Source organism: Gopherus flavomarginatus, chromosome 18 (assembly GCF_025201925.1).
Source record: "Gopherus flavomarginatus isolate rGopFla2 chromosome 18, rGopFla2.mat.asm, whole genome shotgun sequence".
Taxonomy (NCBI): Eukaryota; Metazoa; Chordata; order Testudines; family Testudinidae; genus Gopherus; species Gopherus flavomarginatus.
The window spans coordinates 1,999,368-2,020,864 of NC_066634.1; the positions used below are offsets into that span (position 1 = coordinate 1,999,368).

Sequence of the window (21,497 nt, forward strand, 5' to 3'; positions counted from 1 at the left end):
GTGGGGGGCCCCAGATCCCCCCAGATCTCAGCCTCCCTCCCCGCAGTGCTGCAGCCGGCCGTGGGGTGGGGGGCCCCAGATCCCCACCTCCGTCCCTGCAGTGCTGCAGCCAGCCATGGGGTGGGGTCCCTGGATCTCACCCTCTCTCCCTCCCCGCAGTGCTGCAGCCGGCGGTGGAAGCATTCTTCCTGGTTCACGCCACGGAGCGGGAGAGCAAGCCCCCGGTGCGGGACACCCGCGAGAGCCAGCTGGCCCACATCAAGGACGAGCCCCCGCCCCTGTCGCCCGCCCCTCTCACCCCTGCCACCCCCTCCTCGCTGGACCCCTTCTTCTCCCGCGAGCCCTCCTCCATGCACATCTCCTCCAGCCTGCCCCCCGACACCCAGAAGTTTCTGCGCTTCGCAGGTGAGGGGCGAGAGAGAAGGGGGGGACTGCAGTGTGAGGGGGTTGAGGGAAAGGAGGGGCTCCACGGGGCCTGGCCCAGGGTTGGGAGGGTCACAGGGCTCCAAGGGTGAGGGGCGAGACAGATGGGGAACGGACTCACATGGGGAGGGCTCGCTCAGCACTGAGATGGAGCCACCTCTGGGGTGGGTCAGCCTGGGAACAGCCGCACGTACCATCGGGAGGACACAGCCCAGGGTCAGGTTAGTGGGGGAGATGGGCAGAGGAGCATTGGAGGTGGGGGGGGGGTTGGTTTGGGGGCCACCCAGGTGTTTGGGGGGGGGTGTCTCATGGTGATGGGGATAGCAGCGAGTCACATCCCACACACATGTCCTGCCTCCCCAGAGACCCACCGCACGGTGCTGAACCAGATCCTGCGCCAGTCCACCACCCACCTGGCTGACGGGCCCTTCGCCGTCCTGGTCGACTACATCCGTGTGCTGGACTTCGACGTCAAGCGCAAGTAGGGCGGGCCGGGGATGTGGGGTGAGAGGGCTGGGCAGTGGGGTCGTGTCCAGTGGCGGTGGGTTCCCCAGGCCCTGACACCCTGCACCAGAGGCGGGGCTGTGTCTAGGAGGCGGAGGGCAGGGTGGGGTGTTCTGGGTGGGGGAATGGGGCCGTGTCCGGTGGCAGTGGGTTCCCCAGGCCCTGACACGCTGCACCAGGGGCGGGGTAATGCGGCTGTGTCCAGTGGTGATGGGTTCCCCAGGCCCTGACGCCGCCCCCACCCCACCCCCCAGGTACTTCCGCCAGGAGTTGGAGCGTCTGGACGAGGGGCTGCGCAAGGAGGACATGGCCGTCCACGTGCGCCGCGACCACGTCTTCGAGGACTCGTACCGCGAGCTGCATCGCAAGTCGCCCGAGGAGATGAAGAACCGACTGTGAGCCCTGCTTCTCTTGGGGGGCGGCAGCAGCTGAGTACCCCACAGCTGGGGCGGGGGGGAGAGGGTTGTGGGGCAGGGGATGGGGCCACGTGGGTCCTGCCCACTAACCCTCTCCTAGGTACATTGTGTTCAAGGGTGAGATGGGGCAGGATGCGGGTGTGGGGGAAGACGAGGGGCAGGGGGTGTGGTGCCTGGTGCGGGCAGGGCTACGTGGGTCCTGCCCCCTAACCAACTTCCCCATCCCCCCACCAGTACATTGTGTTCAAGGGCAAGGAGGGGCAGGATGGGGGAGGCAGGGGGCACCCGCTGGGGTGTGGCTATGTGGGTCCCATCCCTAACCCTCTGCCCCCCCAGGTACATCGTGTTCGAGGGCGAGGAGGGGCAGGACGCGGGCGGGCTGCTCCGGGAGTGGTACATGATCATCTCGCGGGAGATGTTCAACCCCATGTACGCCCTGTTCCGCACCTCGCCCGGCGACCGCGTCACCTACACCATCAACCCCTCGTCCCACTGCAACCCCAACCACCTGAGCTACTTCAAATTCGTGGGGCGCATCGTGGCCAAGGCCGTGTACGACAACCGCCTGCTGGAGTGTTACTTCACCCGCTCCTTCTACAAGCACATCCTGGGCAAGTCGGTCAGGTGCGCCGGGGCCGGGGGGCGGCCGAGGGGCCGGGAGGGGGGCGCACGGGGTTCCGGGGGGGCTCTGTGACCCCACTGACCCCGTCCCCCTCCCAGGTACACGGACATGGAGAGCGAGGATTACCACTTCTACCAGGGCCTGGTTTACCTGCTGGAGAACGACGTGTCCACACTCGGCTACGACCTGACCTTCAGCACCGAGGTACTGGAGGGCTGTGCTGGGGGCCTGCGGGAGGCTGGATGGGACAGAGGGTTGGGCGGCACTGGCTGGGAATGGACCCCCCCCTCACTCGCTGCCCCCCCTCGCCCCCCAGGTGCAGGAGTTCGGGGTGTGTGAGGTGCGGGATCTCAAGCCCAACGGGGCCAATATCCTGGTGACGGAGGAGAACAAGAAGGAATACGTGCACCTGGTCTGCCAGATGCGGATGACGGGTAGGCGGCTGCCGGGTGGCTCTGGCAGGGGGCCCGGGTTTCTGTAGGACCTACACAAAACAAACGTCACCGAGGAGCCCAGTGAGACTGTGCTGTAAAGAGCTAAGCAGGAGCCAGGACTCCTGGGTTCTCCCCCTGGCTCGGGGAGGGGAGTGGGGGCTGGTGGTTAGAGCAAGAGGGGGGTGGGAGCCTGGACTCCTGGGTTCTCTCCCCACTCCAGGAGGGGGCTCACTGACTCCGCTCCCCGCCCTCTAGGAGCCATCCGCAAGCAACTGGCTGCCTTCCTGGAGGGTTTCTACGAGATCATCCCCAAGCGCCTCATCTCCATCTTCACGGAACAGGAGCTGGAGCTTCTCATCTCGGGGCTGCCCACCATCGACATCGACGACCTCAAATCCAACACCGAGTACCACAAGTACCAGTCCAACTCCATCCAGGTGAGGGGCTGCCCCAGAGCTGGCTGCAGCTCTGCGACGGGCGCTGTTATGTGCGGCTGTTCCCCAGCTGCCCCACCCCAGAGCTGGCTGCATCTCAGCACCAGGCAAGCCAGCCCTGTGCGGCGTTATGTGCGGCTGTTCCCCAGCTCCCCACTCTGACCCGCTCCCTCTGCCCTGGCAGATCCAGTGGTTCTGGCGAGCCCTGCGCTCCTTCGACCAGGCGGACCGAGCCAAGTTCCTGCAGTTCGTGACGGGCACCTCCAAGGTCCCCCTGCAGGGCTTCGCCGCCCTGGAGGGCATGAACGGCATCCAGAAATTCCAGATCCACCGGGACGACCGCTCCACCGACAGATTGCCTTCCGCTCACACGTGGTGAGGGGCCGGGCAGGGACACACAGGGCAGGGCTCCCCCATGGGAAAGGGGCGTAAGCTGTGGACTCTGATCTCCTGGGAATCGGGGGTGGGGTAGGGTGGGGATCTGTCTCAACCCCTGGGGGGGGGGGGGGGGGGGAGTGTCCAATCCTAGAAGGGGGGGTGGGTTTCGCTGGCCTCCTGCCCCCCCTCACTGATTTCTCCCCCTCACTCCAGTTTCAATCAGCTGGACCTTCCCGCCTACGAGAGCTACGAGAAGCTACGTCACATGCTGCTACTGGCCATCCAGGAGTGCTCGGAGGGCTTCGGCCTGGCCTGAGCCGGGCACCCCGCCTCCATGGCTCTTTTGTACTGAGGCAGACTCGGGGGACAGGAAGGGGCGCGTGGGGGCAGGGGCCAAGCCATAGGGGTGGGGTTCAGTGGATCTCCACCCCCTCCCTTTCCGAGGTGGCGGCCCCCTCCCACCACACACACACACGCCCCCCCACGCGTCCGGAGAGAAGACAAATGATATATATAAATATATATATATATTTTTTGGTTTAGTTTGCATTTCTTCAGTTGTGCTTGGAATGTGTTGCCGTGAGCTGGACAGACGAGACAACGATACAATCTGCTTTGGTTTCTCGATCCTTCCCCTTGCCCCAGCCCCCTTCTGCCCCTGCCCCCACCCCGTTGGGCCCCCGTGGAGGGGGAGGGGAAAACAAGGGGGGGAGACACCCTGAGGTTTAAAAAAAGGAAATCCCTCACCCCTCCAAAAGAAGAAAGACAAAAAAAAAATAAAAAAAATAAAAGCGCACTCTTGGTAAGAAACTCGGCTGCCGTGTCTTTGTCTGGCGCCGCCACTGGGGGGTGGCGAGTTCATGGGCCCCAAAACCAGAGGGGCCGGTGTGACCCAGGTCAAAGAACGGCCTAGAGCGGCTCTGTTAGAAACGCACTGGGTGTTGATGGGGGAGACTCCCCCAGCCCCCTGGCTCGGACGTTTCAGCCGGTGATGCCTCCTTCCGTCTCACTTCCGCTTCCAGCTTTGCACTGGGAGCTCCACGACGACCCCCAAATCGGTCTAGGAGTCGCTGCTTTCCAGGGGAGAGCCCCTGCCCCAGCCTGTACGCATGCCCGGCCTCTCGTTCCTCAACGAACCTGCTCCCGTTTTGCTGTATTAAAGCGCTTTGCACCCAGTTTGCCAGCCGGCTCCGGAGCAGTGACCTGCCCTCTGCACGATTTCCCACTCCTGCAATGCTTGCGTCGTCTGCAACTTTATCAGCGCGGATTGTTTGCTGCCAGGTCATTGATGATAAAAACGTTACATGGTGTTGGGCCAAGCACCAATCCCTGAGGGACCCTGCTGGAAACAGACCCACTTGATGGTGATTCCCTGGTTAGACCTATTTAATGTGGGCTGGATTCATATTGCATCGTTTTGAGGTTTTTCATGAAGATGTCGTGTGGTACCAACTCAAATGCCTCACCGAAGTCTATTACGTCAGCACTATTACCTCTGTGGACCCAACTTGTAATCTCATCAACGTACCAAGTTTGACAGGATCGAATTTCGATAACATTACCCTCCTTTCATTCCTTATTAACAGAGTCCTGTTCCAACCTCTCCATTGTCTTGTCCAGGGTTGATGCCACATCATGCACCCTCTTTAAATATTGGCATAATATTTCTTCCAGTCTTCTGGAACTTTGCCAGCATTCCAAGACTTACTGGAAATCAGTGTTAATGGACCAGCGAGCTCCTTGGCCAGCTCTTGTAAAACTCTTGGATGTAAGTTACCTGGATCTGCTGATTTTAAAAATGTCTAACTTTGGTAGCGTCTGCTGAACATCCTCTAGAGATATTAGTGGAATGGAAAGTGTTGTTGTCACCATGTGACTATATCATGTGTGTTCCTCCCAAACACAGAGAAGAAATATTTATTGAACACGGCTGCCTTTCTGCATTAAAATTGATAATTCTACTGTTTCCATCTAGTAATGGACCTATGCCAGTGTCAGGATTCTTTTTGTTCCTGATATATATGTGTGAAATACTCCTTTTTGTCCTTATTCTGTTGGCTCCTTGTGTCTCTTAGCTTCCCTCATCAGTTTTCTACAATTCATAACTTCTGATTTATATTGATTGCTATCAACTTCCCCTTTCTTCCTTTGTGTGTATCTATAAATAACTACTTTCACATCCCCACTCAGCCTTTGTCAAGGGGGAGATTATGGCTTTTAGGGCCTCTAGTACATTGTTCTTCAATGGTTCCCAATTCTGGTCACGTTTTTGTGGTTAAATTCTTCCTCCCAGCTGCCTGGGCTCATCCCATTTTTCAGCATTGGGAAACTGGCCCGGTCGAAGCATGAGGTGTAGCGGTCACTGGGCTGGCTGCAAATCACATGGACCGAAGCTCCCGCTAACTTTTAGTGCTGTGAGGTTTGGACAAGGCCTACGGTCCATCTAGCCCAGTGTCCTGTCTGCTGACAGTGGCCAGTGCCAGGTGCCCCAGAGGGAATGAACAGAACAGGGCAATTATCGAGTGATCCGTCCCCTGTCACCCAATCCCGGCTTCTGGCAAACAGAGGCTGCGGACACCATCCCTGCCCAGCCTGGCTAATAGCCATTGATGGATCTGTCCTCCATGAACTCAGCTAGTTCTTTTTTTCAGCTCTGTTATAGTCTTGGCCTTTGCAACATCCTCTGGCAAGGAGTTCCACAGGCTGGCTGTGCGTTGGGTGAAAAAATACATCCTTTTGTTTGTGTTAAACCTGCTGCCTGTTAATTTCATCGGGTGATCCCTAGTTCTTGTGTTATGGGAAGGAGTAAATAACGCGTCCTGCTTTACTTTCTCTGCATCCGTCGTGATTTATAGACCTTTAATCATATCTCCCCTTAGCCGTCTCTTCCAAGCTGAAAAGTCCCAGGGTTATTCATCTCTTCTTTTGTTGCTCTTTTCTGAACCTTTTCCAATTCCAATAGATATTTTTTGAGCCGGGGCGACCACATGTGCACGCAGAATTCAAGGTGTGGGCAAACCATGGATTTATAGAGCAGCAACACGATATTTTCTCTTCTCTCTCCCTTTCTTAACTATGCCCAACATTCTGTTTTCTTTTCTGGCTGCTGCTGCACATCGAGTGGGCGTTTTCAGCGAACTATCCAGTGACTCCAAGATCTTTCTCGAGTGGTAACAGGTAATTTAGATCCCATCATTGTATACGTAGAGTTGGGATTGTGTTTTCCAATGTGCATTACTTTGCATTTATCAACAGTGAATTTCATCTGCCATCTTGCTGCCCAGTCACCCAGTTTTGAGAGATCCTTGTGTAGCTCTTTGCAGTCTGCCTGGGCCTTAACTAGCTTGAGTGGTTTGTAGTATCTGCAAATGTTGCCACCTCCCTGGTCACCCCTTTTTCCAGCTCATTTATTAATATATGAAAAGGACTCCAGACCCCTGGGAGACACCACTATTTACCTCTCTCCATGCTTAAAACTGACCATTTATTCCTCTCCTTTGTTTCCTGTCTTTTAACCAGTTACCAACCCATGAGAGGATCTTCCCTCTTATCCAAGAGCCTTTGGTGAGGGACCTTGTCGAAGGCTTTCTGAAAACCGAAGTGCACTATATCCATGGGATCCCCCTTGTCCACATGCTTGTTGACCCCGAGAGAATTCTAGTAGAGTAGTGAGGCGGGATTTCCCTTTACTAAAACCATGTTGACTCTTCCCATTTTTTGTTGTTTCCTATAGTTGTTTCCTATAGTTTCAACCAGTTTGCCTGGTACTGAAGTCAGGCTCACCGGCCTGTAATTGCCAGGATCACCCCTGGAGTCCTTTTTAAAAACTGGCATCACATTAGCTACCCTCCAGTCATCTGGAACAGAAGCTGATTTAAATGATAGATTAGACAGGTGGTAGTCCTGCAATTTCACTTTTGAGTTCCTTCAGAACTGGAGTGAATACTTATTACTGTTTAGTTTATCAATTTGTTCCAAAGCCGTCTGACACCTCAATCTGGGACAGCTCCTCAGATTTGTGTCCTAAAAAGAACCGCTCAGGTTTGGGAATCCTCAGCTGTGAAGACCAATGCAAAGAATTCATTTAGTTTCTCCATAATGGCCTTATCATCCTTGAGTGCTCCCTTAGCACCTCGATCGGCCAGTGGCCCCACTGGTTGTTTAGCAGCTTCTGTTGTACTTAGCAAATTTTTTTTATTACTTTGAGTTTTTGGCAAATTGTTCCTCATATTATTTGTTGCCCTTCCTCATTGTATATTTACTCTTCATTTGCCAGAGTTTAGGCTCTTTCTGTTTTCCTCACTAGGATTTAACTTCCGCTTTTTACATGAGGTCTTTTGGCCTCTCACTGTGTTTTACTTTGTTGGTTAACCACTGTGGCTCTTTTTTAGTTCTCTTACTGCTTTCTACTTTGGGGAAGCTGTTGAGTGTCTCCTATGGTGTCTTTGAAATGTTTCTACACGGCTTGCAGGAATTTCACTCTTTGCAATGGACTTTTTTAATTTCTGTTTCACAAACTTTTGTTTTTGTGTAGTTCCCCTTCCTCCAATTAAACGCGACAGTGTTGGGCTGCTGTGGTGCTTACCCTGCCACAGGGCTGTTACTTTTAATTATATTATTGTCACTATTACCAAATGGTCCAGCTCTACTCAGCTCGTGGACCAGATCCTGTGCTCCACTGTGGGACTAAATCAAGGATTGCCTCTTCTCTAGTGGGTTCCAGGCGTCGCTGCTCCAAGACACAGTCATTTCAGGTCTCAAGAAACTTTCTCTGCATCCTGTCCTGAGGTGACATGTACCCACCCACTCAAGGTGGAGATAGCTGAAATCCCCCCATTATTGAGTTTTTTATTGTAATAGTCTCTGTAAGCTCCCTGAGCATTTCCCTGTCCCTATCCCGATCAGTAATATCCCTGCTGCTACATTCAAGCAGGGGCTTACTATCCATAGCGATTCTAGGATATGCTTTGATTCATTTAAGATATTTACTTCATTCAATTCTATGCTTTCTTTCACAGATAGTGTCACTCCCCCACCAGCACCCTGTGCTCTGTCCTCCTGATCTATTTTGTACCCTGGTATTAGTGTCCTATTGATCATTCCACCACGTTTCTGTGATGCCTATTATATCAATAGCCTCATTGAGTATGAGGCTGTAGTTCACCCATCTTCTTACTGTGACGTCAAGCACCTGTCTATAAGCACTTTTAAGCTGTCTTCTATTTCATGATGGAATTGAATAGGTCTCTCATTTGATTTTACCTGTGTTTTTATGATAATCTCTACTAATCAGCCCCCCCCCCCCCCCCCAGGCCTGTCTTTGTCTGACCAGGGGCTCCTCTGCCCCTGTTGGCTTTGCTCCAGCCCTTAGTTTAAAAACGATTCTCCCCCTTTAAGTGCCAGCAATCTGGTTCCCATATGGTGGAGCGCATCCATCCCCTGTAAATTACCTCTTTCCCCAAAGTTTCCTCAGTTCCTGATGCCTCTGACCCCCTCCCCCTACACCAGCGTCTCATCTATGCACTGGGAGCCTGCAGCTCTGCCTCTGCCACGGGGGGGGGGGGGGGAGGGGGTCCTAGCCTAGGCCGCTGTGGGGAGGAGAGAGAAGATGGTTCCTCTGCTCTGCTGGTACCTGACACCCCCCCCCCCCCCCGCTCAGTTAGTGCCCCTCACTCCTGACTTGCAGCCCCTTTGGGCATTCTCCAATCTTAGCCCCAAGCCACCGCGTGGCAAGAGCTGGGTGTAGTGAGACACCCTGGAGCGGGGGGGGGGGGGAGACATTAATCTCCCCCCCCCCCCAATCCACCGTGCAGGGAACCAGGCTGGAACCTTAGTCACGCAGCCTCTGTTGGGGGGGGAGGCGGAATGACCGCGGCACATCAGCGCCATCTTGGTAAAGTCCGGGAAGGACCCTCGCGTGGCCGCCATATTGGGTGTGGCGGATGACGGTGCGCGGGAAGAGGAAACACTGGAGCGCGTCCCGTGCGCCATCTTGGATGTGGCGGATGAATCCTCAGCGCGCGGGAAGAGGGACGCCATGTTGATAGTGTCGGAAACAATGGAGCGTGCAGACTGTGCGCCATCTTGGGTGTGGCCCTGCCACAGTGGGCGCTATTGAGGGGCCATCTTGGGTGTGGCACGTGCTAGATTGGCTCCCCCGGTATTATGTCACAGAGAGGAGCGTGACGTCATAATTTCCCCTCGCCAGGCACAGGGAGTGGGGAAAAGGGTGGAGCCAGTGGGAGCTGGATCCCGCCCCCTCTAGGGGCAGCAGAGGTGAGCCCCTCCCTTTCCACTAAAATGGCTGCTACAGAGACACCCCCACCCCCACCCCCACGGAGCCCAGGGGCTGGTCCTGCCCCTGCTGGAGAACTGCCCCCAATAGGGGCGGGGCATGGGACTAGGGGGTGGAGCTTGGCACTCAGGAGGCGGAACTGGAGAGCAGAATGAAGCTGGGGGGGCAGGACTATTGGAAAGGCCGGAGCTGGGGGGGGGGGTTCAGAGCTGGGGGGACATAAGGGAGGGGTCTCAAGATTGCTCGGAAATTTCCCACTGCTACAACACTCACCTCCCAAAAATTGTTGATTGCGATACCCCCACCTCTACCACGGGGAGGGGGGGAGGCCAGGCACCTGGGGGTGCAGGACCAGCAGGCCTGGGGTGGGGGTCTCAGCTTACACGCAAAGGGCCCAGGCAGCAAATAGAACCCAGGAGTCCTGGCTCCCAGCGCCCCCTGCTCTAACCCTCCAGATTCCCCTCCCCTCCCCAAGCCAGGGAAAGAAACCAGGAGTCCTGACTCCGCCCCCCCCCACTCTAACCACTAGTCCTCCCTCCTCTCCGAGAGCTGGGGAGAGAACCCAGGCGTCCAGGCTCCCTCCCCCCACTCTAGGCTGGTGGGAAGATGCACCAGGAGTTCGTGCTGCCGTATTACACGGCGGATTGTGACCAGGAGCGGGGGCTGATGAACACGGCCATGGGGCCCCTGCAGCGCCAGCTCCGGGCTGGCGAGTACGAGGTCTTCCAGTACGCCCCCATCTTCGAGAGCGACTTCATACAGGTATCAGGGCTGGGGGGCTGGGCTCAGAGCTGGGGGCGAGGCTATGGGGCAGCAACCAGCTGGGGCCAAGCAGCTGAAGGGGAGCACTAACCTGCCCTTCTGTGCCCCACCCGCAGATCAGCAAGCGCGGGGAGGTGGTGGACGTGCACAATCGTGTCCGAGTGGTCACGGTGGGCGTGGCCTGCACCAGCCCTGCTCTCCTGGTGCCCAACGTGCTGCTGCTGGCCCGGCCCGTGGTCCCCTCTGAGGAGAGCCGGGGCCGCAGGGGCCCCCCTGCCAAGGCACTAGAGCTCACCAGGTGAGACACACCCCCCTGCAGTAAATGGTGCCCCTCACTCCTGACTCGCAGCCCCCTCCTAGCCCAGCCCCAGACCTGCCGATGCCCCTCACTCCCGACCTGCAGCCCTGGGCTCTCCTCTCATCCCTGCTGGTGCCCCTCACTCCTGACCTGCAGCCCCTGCTAGCCCAGCCCTGTTGGTGCCCCTCACTCCTGACCTGCAGCCCTGGGCTCCCCCACCCCTCAGCCCTGACAGTGTCCCTCACTCCCGATCCACAGCCCCTGCTAGCCCAGCCCCGCCCCCCCAGCCTCTCACTCCAGACCTGCAGCCCCCCAGGCCTAGGCTCCCCAACCTCAGCCCTGACCCACAGCCCTCTACTGTTCCTGCAGGCTGCTTCCGCTGCGCTTTGTGAAGATCTCGGTGCACGACGGCGAGATGCTGCAGCTGCGGCTGAAGCTGGCCAGCGGCCGCTCGTTCTACCTGCAGCTCTGCCCCCAGGGCGATGCCCACTACGAGCTCTTCGACATGTGGGTGCAGATCATCAACCTCCTCCGGCCGCCCGCGGAGGGGAGCCACGGGGGACAGGCCCTGCCCGGAGACCCTGGGGCTTTCGGGGAACCCCTGCTCCAAGGCATCAGCCAGGACACCACTGGGGTGAGGCACCACCAGCTGCTCCTCTCCAGGCAGGGGGCTAGTGGTTAGAGCAGGGGGGGGGGGCTGGAAGCCCGGACGCCTGGTTTCTATCCCTGGCGCTGGGAGGGGAGGGGGGTCTGGTGGGGTAGAGTGGCTGAGGGGGAGCCAGGACTCCTGGGTTCTCTGCCTGGCGCTGGGAGGGGAGAGGGGGGCTGGGAGCCAGGACTCCTATGTTCTCTAGCTATAACCCATTCCGTTGTCCTCCCCAGAGCCTGGAGTCCCTGGCCCCTGAGGAAGAGGCCCCGGATGCCTTGAGCATCCGCAGTCTCCGGACTCCCAGCCCCTCTCGGGATGACCCAGGGAGCTCACACAGCCGCACACCCCCCAGCCTCAGCCCCTCACTGCCGCGCAAGCTGCCCAGCGTGGGGAGAGGGTCGCAGCGGGGCGGGTCCACAGGGGAGCGCAGGAGCCAGTCTGAGTCGCCGGAGGGGTCACCGGCCCCCCAGGAGAGGAGTCAGGGGAGCAGTCCCTCAAGCAAGAGGAAAGAGTCCAGCAGGTGATGGGGAGGGGACCAGGAAATTGGGATCTGGGGGTGTTGGGGCAATGGAATGTGTCCGGCGTAGAGGTTGAGGGGGGGGAATGAAGGGCCTGGGAGATGGGAGGCTAGGAGGTGGGGGGGGGGGAAGGTGGGGGTGATCCCAGCGTCTCATAGTCTCTTTTCTTTTCCAGGCGGGCGGATCGAGGGGGGGGAGCCAGGCAGAGCAAATCATCGCAGAGCCGGGGTAAGAGCCAGACACAGGCTGGGGAGGGTGCCCTCCCAGTGTGCCAGCCCAGCCCAGCCCTGCCCCACTGCATCCCCCAGCTCGTCTTTGCGGCCCGAGCCCAGAGCATCCTGTCTGGCCCTCCCTCTGGGGCCCGGGGGGCCAACTTCCTAACTGCACAAAACCACATGCTCTTGCTCCGCCCCTGCCCCGCCCCTTCTCTGGAGCCCCGCCCCCATCACTCCAGCCCCCTCCCTCCGCCGCTCGCTCACTGTCATCGGGCTGGGGCCGGGTGTGGGCTCCGGGAGGGACCTGGCAGCCACTTCTGGGGAGCAGTGCGGGGCCCTGGCCAGCAGGGAGCCACCAGGGGCCCTTTTCGACCGGGTGTTCTGGTCGCCCGCATGGGGCCATGTCCCCCCCCAGCCCAACCCCTGGCCCCCCAAGCCTGATGCCTGCCCCCCTGACCTGACACTGGCTCCCCCAGTCTGATACCCACCCCTCAAGACTGATACCCAGGACCCCCCCCAGCCTGATGCCCAAGCCCCCCCCAGCCCGACGCCTGGCTCCCCAGTCTGACACCCGCCCCCCAGCCCAATGCCCAGCCCGGCCCCCCCAGCCCGATGCCTAGGCCCCCCCCAGGCCCCCAACCTGACACTCGCCCCCCCAGCCCGATCCCCAGGCCCCCCCTGACCCCCCCAGTCTGACACCCGCCCCCAGCCCAATGCCCAGCCCGGCCCCCCCAGCCCGATGCCTAGGCCCCCCCCGACCCCCCCAGCCTGACATTCGCCCCCCCGGCCCAATGCCCAGCCCGGCCCCCCAGCCCGATCCCCCGGCCCCCCCAGCCTGACACTCGCCCCCCCAGCCCGACGCCCAGGCCCCCCCCGGCCCCCCCAGCCTGACACCCGACCCCCCAGCCCGATGCCCAGGCCCCCCCGGCCCCCCAGCCTGACACCCGACCCCCCAGCCCAATGCCTAGGCCCCGCCCCGTCCCCCCCAGCCTGACCCCCGCCCCCCCGCCTGACCCGGCCGGTTCTCTGCCCCCAGGCAGGAAGCCCGGCCGGATCCTGTCGCTGGTGAAGTCTCTGTCCCGCCTCAGCCTGAGTCGGGGCGACGCGCGGAGCCGCCCCCCCCCCCCCAAGGACAAGAAGAGGCACTGACGGCTGGCGGGGGAGGAGCCAGTAGAGAAGGGGGCGTGGCGTGGAGAAAGGGGCGGAGCCTCCTGGGGCAGTTGGGGGAGGAGCCTGCCTGAGAGCCCAATAAAGTCTCAGTTACCAGCACCGGGCGTTGTCCTGAGGGGGAGGGGTTACCCCATGGGGCGTGGCCAAATGGGGGCGGGGCTCTGGCAGCAGGCACCCGAGGGGTGTGTCCATGCCATGGGGGCGGGGCCAAGGCCCGGAAGCGGGAGCTCTGAACGTTTCTAGTCTCCTCCCGGTCCTCCGATCATCACTTCCGGTGCGGAGCGGAAGTGGTGCGGAGCGGGGCGGAAGTGAAGTTAGTTAAGGGGGTTGCGGGGCGGAAGTGACGCGAGCGGCGTTCCCGCGCGGCGGGATGCGGCTGCTGAGCTGGAACGTGGCCGGGCTCCGGGCCGGGCCGGGGCCCGCGGGGCTCGGGGCGCTGGGCGGGGACGTGATCTGCCTGCAGGAAACCCGCGTCACGCGTGAGCGGGGTCAGGGGTCACAGGGGCGGAGCCAGGGGAAGGGAGTAGGGCAAGGGTCACAAGGGTGGGGGTCAGGGGTCACAGGGGCGGAGCCAGGGGAAGGGACTAGGGCAAGGGTCACAGGGATAGGGGTCGGGGTCACGGGGAGGAGCTAAGGGAAAGGAGCAGGGGTCAAAGGGCAGGGCTTGGGGAAGGGGTCAAAGGGCAAGGTTCACAGGGCATGGACAGGGAAGTAGTGATGGCAGTGGGGGGGTCAGAGGTCAACAAGCAGGGCCAGCGATGGGGGTCGGGGGCACTGTGCAGAAGGGGGCCAGAGGGTCCCAGCCTGACCCCACGGTGACCCCGTGTCCCCAGGGGACCTGCTGGCGGAGCCATTGGCCATGGTGGACGGCTACAACTCCTACTTCAGCTTCTGCCGCACCCGGAGCGGCTACTCAGGTAACGGGGGAGGGCTTGGGACCCAGGCGTCCGGGCTCCCAGCCCCTCCCCGAGCCGCGGCTAGCACCGGACTCCTGGGTTCTCTCTCGCTCTTTCTCCCCACAACCAGGTGTGGCGACCTTCTGTAAGGACAGTGCCACCCCGCTGGCGGCGGAGGAGGGGCTCTCCGGGCTCCTGGCCCAGCCCGGGGAGGGTGGCGCCGTGGGGTGTTATGGAGACCTAGGGGCCTTCACACCGCAGGAGCTGAAGGCGCTGGACAGTGAGGGGCGCGCGGTGATCACCCACCACCGCATACGGTGAGGGGCGCCTTGGGGCCGTGTCCCCGAGGATTGTGGGGTGAGGAGCTGTGGGCCCACAGAGTGCTGGGTTGGGGAGGGCAAGGAGCCAGGTGTGGGGAGATTGTTGTTGGCAAGGGCTAGGGGGTGGGACGCAGATGCCAGCCTAACACACTCCCAATGTGTTTTCTGCCTTCTCCCCCCCCACAGGACATCGGCACAGCAGGAGACCACCCTGACAGTGATCAATGTGTACTGCCCACGGGCCGACCCCCAGCGCCCCGAGCGCGCTGCCTACCAGGCATCCTTCTACCAGCTGCTGCAGGGCCGGGCCGAGGCGCTGCTAAGAGACGGGGGGTATGTACCCTGCCCCCCCCCCCCGCAATCCCTGGCACCCCGGGCCAAGGTACTGCTGAGAGATCATATCCCCCTCAGTCTCCTCTGACCCTATCAACCCAAACCCAAGCACCTCTTGAAGCCAGAGGGTCCAGGTTGCCCCCCCATCTCACTGTGGACCACGCCCCCGCACTCAGGTCTTGTCTCTCCTCGGAGCGCCTCCTAGGACTAGAGACCTCCCCTCCAACTGAGGTGCTGCCTCCCCCCATCCTCTCATTGCCTGGGCTCATCATTTGCAGATGACACCAAACTGGGAGGGATTGCAACTGCTTTGGAGGACAGGGTCAAAATTCAAAATGATCTGGACAAATTGGAGAAATGGTCTGAGGTAACAGGATGAAGTTTAACAAAGACAAATGCAAAGTGCTCCACTTAGGAAGGAACAATCAGTGTCACACACACAGAATGGGAAGAGACTGTCTAGGAAGGATGACGGCAGAAAGGGATCTGGGGGTTATAGTGGACCACAAGCTAAATATGAGTCAACAGTGTGATGCTGTTGCAAAAAAAGCAAACGTGATTCTGGGATGCATTAACAGGTGTGTTGTGAGCAAAAGTCATTCTTCCACTCTGCTCCATGCTGGTCAGGCCTCAACTGGAGTGTTGTGTCCAGTTCTGGGCACCGCACGTCAAGAAAGACATGGAGAAATTGGAGAGGGTCCAGAGAAGAGTGACAGGAATGATTAAAGGTCTTGAGAACATGACCTATGCAGGAAGCTGAGAGAACTGGGTTTGTTTAGTTTGGAAAAGAGAAAACAGACAGGGGACATGACGGCAGTTCTCAGGTATCTGAAGGTGTCGTAAGGAGGAGGGAGAAAACTTGTTCACCTTCGCCTCTAAGCAATGGGCTTAAACTGCAGCAAGGGAGGTTTAGGTTGGACATTAGGAAAAAGTTCCTAACTGTCAGGGTAGTTAAACGCTGGAATAGATTGCCTAGGGAAGTTGTGGAATCTCCATCTCTGGAGATATTTAAGAGTAGGTTAGATAAATGTCTATCAGGGATGGTCTAGACAGTATTTGGTCCTGCCATGAGGGCAGGGGACCGGACTCAACGACCTCTGACTCCCCAGCCCCATTTTTTGTCTTCCAGCCACGTTGTGATCTTGGGGGACATCAACACGTCGCATCGGCCCATCGACCACTGTGAGCCAGGGGACCTGGTTAGTGCCCAGGGGGGTCCCCCTCTAATCTGGGGGGAATGGGGAGCCGGGACTCCTGGGTTCTCGCCTCAGCTCTGGGAGGGCTGAAGAGGTTGTTTGTTCTTTCATAGCTTTACACTGACTCTCCCCCTCTCCCTCCCCCAGGAGGCGTTCCAGGAGCACCCAGGCCGGCGCTGGCTGGACGGGTTCCTGTGGGCGCCAGATGGGCCCCCCGGGCAGGGGCTCTTCGTCGACACCTTCCGCCTCCTGCACCCCAGCCAGCCCTACGCCTTCACCTGCTGGCGCATTGACACAGGCGCCCGTCTCACCAACCACGGCACGCGGCTAGACTACGTCCTGGCCGACCGGGCCCTGGCGCTGGCCGAGCTGCGAGATGCCCGAATCCTGCCTGAGGTGCCTGGCTCTGACCACTGCCCTGTGCTGGCCGAGCTGGCAGCCACCTTCCTGCCAGCGCCCCGCTGCCCCCCCCTCTGCACCCGCCACATGCCCGAATTCGCCGGCACCCAGCAGAAGCTCAGCCGCTTCCTGGTCAGGGTGGAGCCAGGAGCAGGGGCTGCGGGAGTCCACAGGACATGTCGGGGGGAAGGGGTGGGACCGGGGTGCTCCGCACGGAGGGGTAGACGCCTGCCCAGGGGACAAGGGGACCTTCTGAAGTATTTCAGAGCCGCACAGGGCCAGCTGGGGACAGGCATGGGCCAGAATGGACAAGAGTTAGACCAGAATGCCTCAGGGCACGGGACACAGGAACTGGCCCAGGATGCGCTGGGGCAGAGAGGACAAGAGGCAGCCCACAGTGCACCAGGGCAGGGCAGACAATTGGAGCTGACAATGGGGCAGGCAGTGGTGCTGTGTGGCCCCACTCTCCCACCCTGTTGCCCAGGCCACAGGGAGCCCTGCGCCCTGCGAACTGTCCGCAAACCCGGCCCCAACCGTGGGCGGCGTTTCTACGTCTGTGCCCGGCCCCCAGGGCGCCGCAGTGACCCCCGTGCCCGCTGCGACTTCTTCCGCTGGGCTGGCAAGGGGCGCTCATGAGCCAGGGGCTGGAGCAGCTCTTCTGGGGCTTCACTCCCCAGCCCCATAGGAAAGGTGCAGGGCATTGTGGGTCTGTTCTCCCACCTCACCCTTCAATTCTTTTTGTAACTCAGGTTTTTCTTGTTGGGAGTATTGACCTGGGAGAGTCTGGAGGGGGTTTCAGTTTGGAGCTGGCTAGGGATGTGTGTTCCCCAAGGGTCAGTCCTAGGACCAATCCTGATGATACTAAAGTGATTGGGCAACGAAATGAAAGATGTTAGGAATCATTAAAAAGGGGATAGAGGATAAGACTGAGAATATACTATAACTCCATGGGACGCCCGCATCTTAAGGGGGCGGGGATATGATAGAGGTCTGTATTTACTTAGTCCCATAATACAAGAACATGGGGCCACCAAATGAAATGAAAATGAATGGGCAGCAGATTTAAAATAAGTCAAAGGAAGTTCTTCACACCTTACATTGAACAATAGTCAACACTAGAACCTTAGACTCAGGACTCACAGTTCGATACAGATATCTCATAATATTACTGATCTTCTGTTAATGTTTTGCCATTAGCACCCTTGTTTATGCCTATTGTTTCTGTGCCGCTCACCTGTCTCTTCCCTGGTGTCTTCCTAGGGACTATGTTACCTTTTAACAGATTGGTAAATTTCTTCCCCAAGCTAGAAAGCTAGAAAATGTGGCAAAAGACCACCTTGGCTTACCCTTGAGATCTTGCGTGACCTACAAAATAAAAATCATGAAGGATGAATATAGGCAAATAACACAGGAATGCAGAGGCAAGATTAAAGGCACACTTAAACTAGCTATGGGAAACAAGAAGACTTTTTATCAATACATTAGAAACAGTAACGGGAGACTTGGAAATGGCAGAGATGCTTAATGACTTCTTTGTTTTGGTCTTCACTGAGAAGTCTGAAGGAATGTCTAGTATAGTGAATGCTTACGGGAAGAGGGTAGGTTTAGAAGAGAAAATAGGGAAAGAGCAGGTAAAAAATCACTTAGATGCCTGCAAGTCACCATAGAAGAGGTATCTGAGCCTCTAGCTATTATCTTTGGAAGGGGGCAAATATAGTGCCCATCTATAAAACAACCCAGGAAACTACAGACCAGTTAGTTTAGAAACACTTGGAAGGTGGTAGGGAATAGCCAGCATGGATTTGTAAGGAACAAATCGTGTCAAACTAATCTGATAGCGTTCTTTGATAGGATAACGAGCCTTGTGGATAGTAAGGCATTTGATACATTTTTAAGTTTGCGGACGATACCAAACTGGGAGGGATTGCAACTGCTTTGGAGGACAGGGTCAAGTTTCACATACTGTTGCAAACATTTGGGTTTGAAGGGTGTCAGTGTCATCACAGAGTATTTGGTCCTGCCATGAGGGCAGGGGACTGGACTTGCTTCCAGTCCTAGAGTCTATGAGAATTAATTAACAACAAATTCTTCACCTTTCTTTGTCTCACCATACTGGAGACATACTTCTCCCACTCCCAGGCTTTCCCTCCCTGGGCTTATCCTGGAGAAACACTAGAAAGACTTCCCTCCACCAAGATTTGAAAGTATCTTGTCTCCTGATTGGTCAGGTGTTTATGACAGCATCAAAACCATAATATTTTCTGGTATTACCCAAATGGTCTAACTATTAACATTTTTCTACCCCTTGCAGGGTGGCATTCTTTCTTTTACAAATAGCCTTGCTGACTGTAGGCAAAACAGGAATTACCCTCATATTTTCCTGTGTTTTTTGTTCCATAGGCAGGCTAGGTTTTAATGGGTAATTCAAGTTTTTCTTCTTATATAGCCGACCCAAGTTTGTAATGTTTTTCTTGCTGTGTTAAGCTTTAAGTTTATTTACAGGTAATAGCTGAAAAGCATCATTACCATATTACCTTCAAGGATTTTTCCAAAAATCATACACACTATACATTGTTACAGGGGTACTTACTAACATTGAAATAAATGTAATGTTTAATATTAACAATAACATTTAGCATATTCAACTCCTGCTTACAAAACACACAGAGACCTGATAAAGAAAAAACAGTCTTAGAACTTTACATATTTTCTTTTCCTTTACAATGCTTTGTTTTTACATAGCTGTATATATATTTGGATTATAAAGCTTTTAACTTATATTTGAGAGAGGTGAGTTTTGATTTTGTCCACCTATGATTTGCCTCTTTCCACCACTGCATGAAACGATTAACCTCTCCTTTAGCCAATTTAGGTTTAGGTTGCCTGAGTTTGTCCTCCTAAATCATATCAGACAAAAAGATCCCAGGATCCCTACCAGAACAGAGTGGGAACCAACTTATTAGCACAGTGCTCTGCTAAAAGGGAGAGCACTTAACAAAGGAAGCAGAATCTGATATGTTTACCTGGGCCAGGCATGCAGATCTTATTTCCTTACCAACTATAACCCATCCTCTGTTAATTTGTTCCATTCTGTGCATCCGAAGAAGTGAGCTGTAGCTCATGATAAGGTGCTACAAACTTTCTTGTCATTCATCCTACTTTCCCGTTTTGAGGGCACTCAGGAAGGGTGTCGGAGGTCGGGTCACTCCCTCTGGGGCACCTGGCATTGGCCACTGGCGGGAGGCAGGCTCAATGGAAACGCCCCCCAGGATCTGGGTCTCTGAAAGCGGGGGGGGGAGGGGGGGGGTCACACACACGGGGAGACCCCTGCAAGGTTATTAGGCAGCAGCACAACCCAGCCCCGAGTGCAATGGGCTCTGTCACCCCCCCGGGGGCCCCCACTCCATGCGGCGCTGCCCGGACCCCGCTTGGCTGCGGCGGGACTCGGGTTTAGCTGCTGCTGACCCCGCCCAGGACCGAGCCGGGCCAGGCCGAGACGAGCCGAGCCGAGCCGGTCTCCCCAGGCAGCCCGGCCCGGGTCCCAGCCAGACCGACCCCCCCCCCGCCGCCGGGCTCCCCCCGCTCCCTGCAGCTCCTGCTCCGGATGCAGCAGCAGCCGCCGCTCCCCGCGCGAGGGCCGCGCCCGCTTTTATACCCCGCCCCGCTCCGGGCCGGCCAATGGGGCGGCCGGAGCATCTGCGCATGCGCCCTTCTGCCCCGCCGGTGGCCGCGGTTCACCAGAGCGGCCGCCAGGTGGCGTCAGAGCGGCGGGGCCTTATATAGGGCGCCCCCCCCCCCCCGCTGCAGAGAGCGCAACTTCCCCCCCCATGCACCCCAACCACTTTCCCCTGCCCCCCCCCAGCCTCTCTGGACCCCCCCTGCCCCCCACCGAGCTGCTGCCCCCAGATAGCCCCCCTACGCAGGGATCCTGCCTGGCCCCGCGGGGCAATGCCCCAGGGTGGTTCTGGGGCTGTGTCAGGGTTGGGGGCAGAGGGTGATCCCCCACCTTGGTGCAGCCGGGGGGGGGGGGGGCGGTTCCCTGCTGCCAGGCTGGAGCCTCTGCATGGATCCGATTAGCTGAGTTTTGGGCACAGACTTTGTGAGGTTTTGGTGCTGAATGTCCCCTGCGTCCCCCCCTGCCCCAGTACCCGTTGTACCCTATTGGAGACAGCGCAGCGCGACCCAGCCCTTGTCCGTATGATTTTAGGAGGCACTGGCTTCGCTGGTGCCTTCTCTGGAGTCGCTGGTAAAACCAGGCCGTGGTCCCACCTGTTACCAACCCCGGTGCCCCTGTCACTGGAATGTCAGGTCTCACGAAACACCCCCCCCCCCCCCAAAATGGGATTTTCTCCTTGACGTGAATACAAATGAAAAAGGCCCTTGGAAATCTAATGGGGGTTTATGCCCTGCTGCTTCCACACTAATTAACGCTAATTATTATTCATCACAACAGTAGGTTTATTACATGAGGACAATGGCAACCCTCATCCAAGCCCTCCCGTTTGTCACTCACGGCCCTCGGAAGGAGCCGGTCACGGGACAAGGCTCCCCCGTTTCACTGGGGAGTCGCAGATGTGAAACACAGGAAGGGATTTAAGAAGCCGACTCAGGGTGTCTACACCACCCACAGGGCGTCGGGTCCTGAGCCGTCCAGGCAAAGGACCCACGTTCCGCCCCAGTCAAACTTGTTCTTCGGCGTCACGTTCAGACCAGGAGCTGCCTATTTACTTTTAAAAACAGCAAGAAATTATCCGCCTCCTTTTCTGTGTGAATCTCCCCAGCGGGTAGAGACGGCTCGGCTCGGCTTAGCGCTTGGACGTCCAGGGGCTCGGGCTGCTGCCCCCCCGGAGCCCTAGGGACAGCTATGTCTGGCTGCCATTAGGGAGTCCCCCCCAGACCTCCCTGTAACATTTCGCAAACCCCCGTTTGGGAACCAGGCAAATCTCTAGATGAGTAGATGGACTCCTCCCTGGAAGACTTCTGAGTACCCCCAGGGGGCACTGGTCTAACCCACTCCCCTCCCCTCCCCTCCCCTCCAGAGCCGGGAAGAGAACCCAGGTGTCCTGGCTCCCAGCCCCCCGCTCTAACTCACTAGCCCCCCAGTCCCCTCCCAGAGCCGGAGACAGAACCCAGGCGTCCTGGCTTCCAGCCCCCCCTGCTCTAACCCACTAGCCCCCAGAGCCAAGGAGAGAACCCAGGAGTCCTGACTTCCAGCCCCCCCTGCTCTAACCCACT

The 21,497-nt window shown here is 58.0% G+C and overlaps 3 protein-coding genes across 3 annotated transcripts in view; all 3 read left to right on the forward strand.

Annotated features, from left to right (window-relative positions):
* The window catches only part of HUWE1 (HECT, UBA and WWE domain containing E3 ubiquitin protein ligase 1), a 171,949-nt gene extending 167,928 nt beyond the window's left edge, over positions 1-4,021 (forward strand). Inside the window, 9 exon segments of the mRNA XM_050927167.1 lie at positions 160-405; positions 787-904; positions 1,182-1,322; positions 1,680-1,967; positions 2,064-2,169; positions 2,282-2,399; positions 2,655-2,836; positions 3,018-3,208; positions 3,425-4,021. Coding sequence (XP_050783124.1) covers positions 160-405; positions 787-904; positions 1,182-1,322; positions 1,680-1,967; positions 2,064-2,169; positions 2,282-2,399; positions 2,655-2,836; positions 3,018-3,208; positions 3,425-3,527 — 1,493 coding nt within the window. The 3' untranslated portion in view covers positions 3,528-4,021.
* Positions 4,022-9,435: 5,414 nt separating this feature from the next.
* On the forward strand, positions 9,436-13,185 carry LOC127036433 (Golgi associated RAB2 interactor protein 6-like). Its single transcript, XM_050927356.1, has 7 exons — positions 9,436-9,487; positions 10,101-10,268; positions 10,385-10,566; positions 10,936-11,200; positions 11,449-11,735; positions 11,909-11,961; positions 12,985-13,185. Exons 2-7 carry the CDS (start codon positions 10,113-10,115, stop codon positions 13,095-13,097), a joined length of 1,056 nt encoding a protein of 351 aa, XP_050783313.1. The 5' UTR covers positions 9,436-9,487; positions 10,101-10,112; the 3' UTR covers positions 13,098-13,185.
* A 105-nt stretch (positions 13,186-13,290) lies between these two features.
* APEX2 (apurinic/apyrimidinic endodeoxyribonuclease 2) lies at positions 13,291-17,010 on the forward strand. Its single transcript, XM_050927304.1, has 6 exons — positions 13,291-13,597; positions 13,952-14,035; positions 14,145-14,331; positions 14,521-14,667; positions 15,797-15,866; positions 16,011-17,010. The coding sequence occupies exons 1-6, from the start codon at positions 13,489-13,491 to the stop codon at positions 16,896-16,898; spliced, it is 1,485 nt and encodes a 494-aa protein (XP_050783261.1). The 5' UTR covers positions 13,291-13,488; the 3' UTR covers positions 16,899-17,010.
* The last annotated feature ends 4,487 nt before the right edge of the window (positions 17,011-21,497 follow it).

Excerpts from the sequence above, each read along its gene's own strand:
- LOC127036433 (XM_050927356.1), top strand. The coding sequence starts at position 10,113 with ATGCACCAGGAGTTCGTGCTGCCGTATTACACGGCGGATTGTGACCAG. Across the intron at positions 10,269-10,384 it reads TCGAGAGCGACTTCATACAG|ATCAGCAAGCGCGGGGAGGT; the intron begins GTATCAGGGCTG and ends CCCCACCCGCAG. Across the intron at positions 11,736-11,908 it reads AAGAGGAAAGAGTCCAGCAG|GCGGGCGGATCGAGGGGGGG; the intron begins GTGATGGGGAGG and ends TTTCTTTTCCAG.
- APEX2 (XM_050927304.1), top strand. The coding sequence starts at position 13,489 with ATGCGGCTGCTGAGCTGGAACGTGGCCGGGCTCCGGGCCGGGCCGGGG. Across the intron at positions 13,598-13,951 it reads GCAGGAAACCCGCGTCACGC|GGGACCTGCTGGCGGAGCCA; the intron begins GTGAGCGGGGTC and ends CCGTGTCCCCAG. Across the intron at positions 14,332-14,520 it reads ATCACCCACCACCGCATACG|GACATCGGCACAGCAGGAGA; the intron begins GTGAGGGGCGCC and ends CCCCCCCCACAG.